The 7,093-nt window shown below is 33.8% G+C and overlaps 4 protein-coding genes across 4 annotated transcripts; 2 read left to right on the top strand and 2 right to left on the bottom strand.

The window, feature by feature from the left end:
• On the bottom strand, positions 852-1,421 carry LOC104745935 (dynein light chain 1, cytoplasmic-like). The gene is made up of 2 exons (XM_010467316.2): positions 1,262-1,421; positions 852-1,141 (listed from the first exon to the last, which is right to left on the bottom strand). Exons 1-2 carry the CDS (start codon positions 1,397-1,399, stop codon positions 995-997), a joined length of 285 nt encoding a protein of 94 aa, XP_010465618.1. The 5' UTR covers positions 1,400-1,421; the 3' UTR covers positions 852-994.
• On the bottom strand, positions 1,398-1,926 carry LOC109125100. The gene is given in 4 exon segments (XM_019237068.1): positions 1,398-1,440; positions 1,537-1,603; positions 1,687-1,840; positions 1,843-1,926. Coding segments are annotated over 4 exon segments (339 nt in total). The 3' UTR covers positions 1,398-1,406.
• LOC104748227 (UPF0725 protein At1g02770-like) lies at positions 3,406-4,714 on the top strand. Its single transcript, XM_019237058.1, has 3 exons — positions 3,406-3,635; positions 3,764-3,947; positions 4,038-4,714. The coding sequence occupies exons 1-3, from the start codon at positions 3,627-3,629 to the stop codon at positions 4,553-4,555; spliced, it is 711 nt and encodes a 236-aa protein (XP_019092603.1). The 5' UTR covers positions 3,406-3,626; the 3' UTR covers positions 4,556-4,714.
• LOC104748226 lies at positions 5,849-6,881 on the top strand. Its single transcript, XM_019236686.1, has 3 exons — positions 5,849-6,246; positions 6,327-6,512; positions 6,603-6,881. The coding sequence occupies exons 1-3, from the start codon at positions 5,935-5,937 to the stop codon at positions 6,879-6,881; spliced, it is 777 nt and encodes a 258-aa protein (XP_019092231.1). The 5' UTR covers positions 5,849-5,934.

Here is a 7,093-nt window from a genome sequence, read left to right as displayed (position 1 = left end):
AAGAGGCTCACGTTTTGTATCGAAGCTTTTTTATGGGCTAAAACAAGTGATGAGGGCCAATATTTAGGAAGTAGTAAAGAAACAATTTTTTTTGTATTTTATTTATTTTATTTTTTGTAAACAAACAAATTTTCTTATTTTATTTTTTGTAAAAAATTGATTATAAAAATACTCCTTTGTACAATACATTATTTTTATAAAATGTATAATTTAATAGTACAAAATACTGTTACGTATAAAAATTTACGTATATATACTTCTACAAGAACGCTATAAACTATACGTAAAAATACACTATCTATACAAAATTATACGTATTTTATAGTTTCAGACAAATGCTATCTATATAAAACTATACGTAAGAAAACGCTATCTATAACCATATATTAACTGCTATTGTAATTCATAATAGAATAATTAACTCTATATATAGCAAACAACAGCCGCTATTGTAAACTTAACGATTGCATATTTAAAACCGCTATGTATTAAAAAGATACCATAGCCAAAGAGGAAAACGCTATGTAAAGTGTCAGACCTATTATAACGGGCGGAGATATAGCGTTTACAATAACGCTATAGTAGCTTTAGATAGCGGTTTTTGGACGCTATGCATACCTTCATTTCCTGTAGTGACTTTTTGCATTTGAAGTTTAACTGAGATATCAATTTCGAACTTTTTAGCTTTGTATGCTACATTTTAGTTTTTTCTAATTCTACTTTTAAATGATTTGATATGCCAACCGAAGTAATACTTTTTTTGTTTTGTTTTTAATTTCGGTATATTTCTCTTCATCAAATCCTAAAAGCCATTTAATTATCTGGATTAACCACTCATATAAATCCCAAAATAATACAATATCTGACAATTTTTATTGGAAACAAGATCTATTTACAAAAAGGAAAACAGAAATAAAGAACAGCTTCCTAGTTCCTACACAAACAAAGCTACTAAACATGGATGTGACTTACTGATTTAGAAACTATATAAAGACTAAAGAGTGGTGGCGCCTTTGAAGATGAGGAAGTTGAGAGTCCCCAAATGAAAGTAGATGAAAGTCCCTTTAGAATGTGTGAAGAAGCACCCAAAATTGGTTCCCACCACACATTGCCATCCACTTCCATAGCTCTCATCAAACTCCTGATGATTTTGCAAAAGTTAACACCAATTAAGTTTTATATTAGCCAGAGAAAGACTTCATATATAATATTCTTCCTCCAAGAATGAAAAAAAAAAAAAAAAAGTTACTAGTTAATGAACCTTCTTGATGTGAGCAGCGATGGATGTACAGTCAAAGACATCAAAAAGATCGAGAGATTGAGAAGCAACCCTCATTGCTTGCATTTGCATCTTCACTGGCATGTCTGTCTCTTCCACTTTGGCTTTCCCTTCCAACATCTTTTAACTATATATTCCAACTCAAAAAAGACTCAAGATTTCTATAAATAAAAAATAAGAACTGATTACTTTTTTGAAGATAAGTGACATAAGTCGTAAGGAGAAGATAAAATGAAACGTATATTAGTATATGTCACCTTTTGGACAGGTTCTTAGGGTGAGAATCTTTCACATGTTCTGTCTCTTGTCGTTTTCTCTTTCTTCCTGAGTTTAAGGAAATACGTTAGATAAGAAGATATTTTTCTTCTTCTATTTAGGTCACAGTTATAAAGAGAGAAAATACTAACTGTGAAAACCATAAATATAGATGATCGGCTCTGTTCTGATTTTGATAATTGCGACAAGAGCAATACGAAAATAAGGGTGTGAGTGTGATGATGATTGATGAGTCATCAGAGTTGTGGGGAATGATGTGTCCACGTTGTTTTCAGACCTCTGATTTTGATAGGATAACGATGGAGAGGCTCATGTATATCCCCATCATATCAATTCTCTTCTGATTTTGGGAGTTACTCTGAAACTTGCATGTGAACATAATGCGTCGTCGTCTCTCTGTTTCCGTTTCTTGTTAAATGGGCCGACAAAACTAAGGCCCAACCTTAAAGTCTTAAAGCCGGCGTAAATTATGGGACTAATAAATACAAAATTTTCAGTTTTTAATTATCAAACGAAACCTATAAATCGTTTAAAAAAAAGAAAAAAAAAAAAAAGGCATGGATTGGACCGTGATTTCGAGATTTGGGGCTGAACATCAAGAGACGTTATGCCGTGCGGTGGAAGATTACTGTTGTCGACTGGAAGAATCCGATGTATGTGTAATCCTTTCTATCTTTTTATTTAATTTTAGGATTTGTTTGTTGGAGTTGAAGATATTCGTCCTTTAGGGTTGTCGCACAGAGTTAAAACCCTAGAGTTGTTCTGTTGCTAGCTAAGTGAATATTTTGTTTTGTTTTGTTTTTTTCCCCCTAATTAATTAGCGTTTCGATGTCGAGGGAATCGAAGCACCACCAGGGGACATTCCACTGATAGCCTACGACTGTCCCGTCTTGGTCAAACTTTATGTTAGTGCGGGGCTTCATCGTTGCCCTGTTCGTTTCATCATTTAGCATTTCCATCTAAATGGTTCATTTAAATGATACATCTAAATGATTCATCTCAACGTTAATTGACCTAATTAACAAGAAAAAAAAATAGTTCATTTAGATGATGCATCTAAATGCAAATGAGTTTGTTTGATTTATTTACCTTTTCATCTATGGATTTGAATAGAAAATGACTAATATGCCCATGTTTTGAAATAATACCTTTTTAATCTTAATTTTAACTATATTAATTTTAATTACTGATATTTTTATTCAATACCAAACAAAAATGTGATTTTACGTTTTTGGCGTGAAAAAATGATTTTGTGTTTTTTTTTGTGTGGAAAAAGTGAATTTACGTTTTTAGCGGGAAAATGTGATTTTACGTTTTTGGCGGGAAAATATGATTTTGCGTTTTAGCGGGAAATTGTGAATTTACATTTTTTGCGGGAAAAAGTGAATTTATGGTTTTGGCGGGAAAATGTGATTTTACGTTTTTGGCGGAAAAATGTGATTTTACGTTTTTGGCAGAAAATTATGACTTTACGGTATTGGTGGGAAAATGTGATATTGTAGGTTTAGCGGAAAAATTAGATAATGTATTTTTGGCGGGAAAATATGATTTTACGTTTTTTGGCGAGAAAATGTGATTTTACGTTTTTGGCGGGAAAACGTGATTTTACGTTTTTGGCGGAAAAATGTAATTTTACGTTTTTGGCGGAAAAATGTGATTTTGTGTTTTTTTTTTTGCGGAAAAAGTGAATTTTTTTGTTGGTAAATTTTTTTTGACTTTATGATTTTGGTAGGAAAATTGATTTTAGTTTTGGCGGGAAATTTATCATTTGTTTTTGACATTTTGTAAGAATTGTAAAAATATTATTTATAATTTTGTAGATAAATAGTTTTTTTTTGTATAATAAGGATATATTTGTAATTTGTTATTTTTGGATGAAGCATCTCCATCCAAATAGTTCAACTAGAATCATTCAAATGAGTTTCAAATTTTTGTCTAAAATTTTAAAACTCATTCAGATGATCCATGTGAATGATTCTGGATGATGTTCATTTTTTGACAAAAAACGAACAACATTTGGATGAACCATTCAGATGGTCCATCTAAATGAACAAACGAACATGGCCACAATATGTTGGAGGTAATTTAAGAAGAACTTGTCTCCTCTCCATCATATCTTATCTCTCTTGGTGTGTTGATATATATCAACTTCCAGCAGCATGTTTGTTCTCGTATATATATGATCACCTTCAACTTCTTCTTTCTCAGGGGACAAACTTCAAGCTCGAGGCCGTTACGAAATTCAACAAGTCGCCGAATTTTCTGTCCCCTTACTACATCACTTTGCTTGCACAAGATTCAGTTAGCGGTTCGCATCTAACTTTTCAGGTTCTAGTTGCTGAACAAAGTGTCGGCAGGTTGGACATGGTCGTTGAAATTGCTAGACCTAAAGGTAAAAAACATCAATTGTTCGCTTTTCACTATAAAAAAAATTCTCACTCTTGCTGATTAATATTGTTGCTTGTTGCATATATATATATAGGTGTGACCACCAAGGAACCCCCCATACCTTGTGATAGTTTTTCAGTGGGTGATAAATTGCCTGAGTGGCCGGATTCTTTCAGTGATACAAAACGATTTTACGTGGTGAAGGAATCGGAGTTGCAAAACAACGATTGGATTTATCTGTATTTGGAACTTGTACTCTGTGTTGATAGGGTCGGAATCTCAGATAGCGATCTGTCCAAGCTGAGGATTGTGAAAGCGGTGATAGAAACCAAGGAAGATATGCTGCTGCCAGATGAGATACTCAACGCCAAAACTGCAGTGGTCTACATTACTTTTAAGGGCATGGCCAAGGCTCAGGTTGCTGGTGAGCATGATGAACGTAAAGCTATAGTTAGAAGAATCCTCATTACAGGACTATTGTCTCTCACGGGTCGCTTGATTGGAGAGAATCCATACATAGACGACTTTGACCCTGTTACTTTTTTCAACTCTCCCGCGCATACAGACGCTGTGCGTCGTGCTCTGGAGCTGCTGCCGCCGTATATGCGTTAACCTTAATAGTTTTTGTTTTCAAATATGGATCAGATAAATTAATCATTTTTTTATGTGTTTCTCCGAAGTATGTGGAGATCTGTCGTTAGATGATCATATTTTCTATGTTGTTTCATAAATTAACAACCTGAAAACTAGAGGAAACAAAAATTTAAATTATTATTTTGGTTTTGCTTTTGGCAAGAGTCTATAGAAGTAGAGATGAGCACAATCAAATTTAATACACCCTCTATAACTCATAAACAATACAAACTTATGGATTAAGGATTCTTTTGTAGGTACAAACTACAAAGTAGCCTGTCCAATTTGACATTTAACTTCTTTCATGAGCTTTGGTTTTTATAAAGACACCTAAAAGTTTAAATCAACTAGTACGATACAACCTTAGTTCCATAATAGCATTCCACTAATCAAAAGTTAAAAAAAACAACGGTGATGCCAATGTAGAAGATACATCTAACAAATCATAGCTAGACAAGTAAGCTCACTCCACCGATACTCATTTACTCACTCACTCCCAAAACTTAATCTAATAAATAGGTCTAGATTCAATCTCGGTATGCCTCAACCACAAGACACCCAGTACTTCACTTTATTTTTATTTTTTTCCCCTTCTCATTCTCTGTTCTTTTTACCAACTCTGAAGAATGACACTCCTAAATTAGAAGATCTCTATCTCTATCAACGGCTAGTATCTCACTTCTCCAGCTACTGATCATTTTCTCGTCACAAAAAACAAAACTCTCTTGTTAGGTTCTGTCTTATTCCCCACGTCAAAAATGTCTTTAAACTAACCACATTCTCTGTTCTGATTAGAAAGTCTCAAATCCTCTGCTATATTTCCAAATCATCTCTCAGTTTTTTTGAGTGTTATATACGTATATATTAGGTCGAGTAATTAGTAAAAGCACGATGCTTTCCACGAAGTCGGAATCAGACGTAACAAGCCTCGCGGCTTCGTCGTCGTCACTATCACGATCTTCAAAGCCGGTCACGTGACTCTTGTTGGAGTAAGCTTGAAATTAAAGAAGATTCTAGATCAAATTAGAGTTATGGAAATTAGAGATTATATTTAGGAGTTATCTAAATATAATAATAAAAGAAAGTATAGGAAATAAGAAGTTTAGTTTAACATTACACCAAAAAAAAGGAAATAAGAAGTTTTCTATAAAGATTAGTAAGTTTGTTTAGGATTTTTTTAATATATAAGGAGATGATAGGTTGTAGCATAACTTATGAATTGAGAGATACTGAGATTGTGAAAGCTTAAATTTTTGAGTTATTTTTCTTAAGCTAAATAAAGAGAGCTATTCTTTATATTTGAGTTATATATATTTTGATTCTAGAACTCTTCCACCTCCGTCATACAGCCTAATCAGATGGACTCGCCCACACATGATTCTTCCTCCTTGGGACGTCACTCTCGTAACTCATGGGCGAGTAGATTCTCCGGGTTGTTCCGATCATCGTCTTCAGGTAGAAAAAGCGTCAGGAAATGCATGTCTAACGAGAAAGAATGTAAGGTTATTATACTTGAAGAAGGCCGCTCGTACGATGAAATGGACGACGTGACGTCTATAAGAAATTGTCAAGCACTACTTGCTGTTTTCGCTTTGGTGGTTCTCTTCACCTTCTTATGCTTCATCTCATGGGGAGCTAGTATACCTTACAAGGCTCAAATCTCTGTAAAGGTAATAATTTATAATTTATTAGAATTAAATTTATGAATTCGAAATTTGTGGTTAGTGATTGATAGAAAGTGATCATGCAGACGTTCGAACTACACAACTTTTATGTTGGTGACGGATCAGATTTCAGTGGAGTACGTACCGCAATGCTTACTATAAATGGAACACTAAGACTTAGTATTTACAATCCTGCTCCAGTATTTGGTGTTCATGTCAGTTCCACTCCAATCAATCTCTTCTTCTATGAACTCCCTATTGCCACTGGTCAGGTAATTTTAATTTTTTTACTAGTTTGGGTTTGGATTTTGCTTTTGGATACATATGATTTGGTATGACACATATTGTCTTAATTTTAGCAGTTGGAAGAACATCATCAACGTAAGAAGAGCAGAATAATGGAATCAGTGGTTATAGAAGGGAGAAGAGTTCCATTATATGGCGCCGGAGCAAGCCTAGAGGCAACGGAGAGAGGTGGAAAGATTCCGGTGAAGCTGAAGTTTGAAGTTCGGTCTAGAAGTAATGTGGTTGGCAAACTGGTCAGGATTTGGCACACGAAGCGAATCTCATGCACATTTGTCATCGATGTTGCTATTAATAAGCCCATACCGTTCAATGAGCGTTCTTGCCGCTATACATAATTGCAACACCTATTTGATATGTAATACTCCCTCCGTTTCAAAATATAGGATGCTTAAGGTAAAGCACACATATTAAGATAATTTACTTTTTTTTCAAAAAGTATCATATATATTTAAATTAAAAAGATTCAACCAATAATAAAGAAGACTGCATAAGTAATGATTACAGATTATTAAATATATATTAAAATTTGCATGGAAAGTTATAAGAC

This window comes from Camelina sativa, chromosome 15 (assembly GCF_000633955.1).
Source record: "Camelina sativa cultivar DH55 chromosome 15, Cs, whole genome shotgun sequence".
NCBI classification, from domain to species: Eukaryota; Viridiplantae; Streptophyta; class Magnoliopsida; order Brassicales; family Brassicaceae; genus Camelina; species Camelina sativa.
Note: the sequence above shows the minus strand (reverse complement) of the source record. Positions and strands in the feature narration are given on the sequence as shown.

Coding starts and splice junctions, on each gene's coding strand:
- LOC104745935 (XM_010467316.2), bottom strand. CDS start 1,399: ATGTTGGAAGGGAAAGCCAAAGTGGAAGAGACAGACATGCCAGTGAAG. Junction 1,142..1,261: donor TCGCTGCTCACATCAAGAAG/GTTCATTAACTA, acceptor CAAAATCATCAG/GAGTTTGATGAGAGCTATGG.
- LOC104748227 (XM_019237058.1), top strand. Junction 3,948..4,037: donor TGAAATTGCTAGACCTAAAG/GTAAAAAACATC, acceptor ATATATATATAG/GTGTGACCACCAAGGAACCC.
- LOC104748226 (XM_019236686.1), top strand. CDS start 5,935: ATGGACTCGCCCACACATGATTCTTCCTCCTTGGGACGTCACTCTCGT. Junction 6,247..6,326: donor AGGCTCAAATCTCTGTAAAG/GTAATAATTTAT, acceptor GTGATCATGCAG/ACGTTCGAACTACACAACTT. Junction 6,513..6,602: donor TCCCTATTGCCACTGGTCAG/GTAATTTTAATT, acceptor TAATTTTAGCAG/TTGGAAGAACATCATCAACG.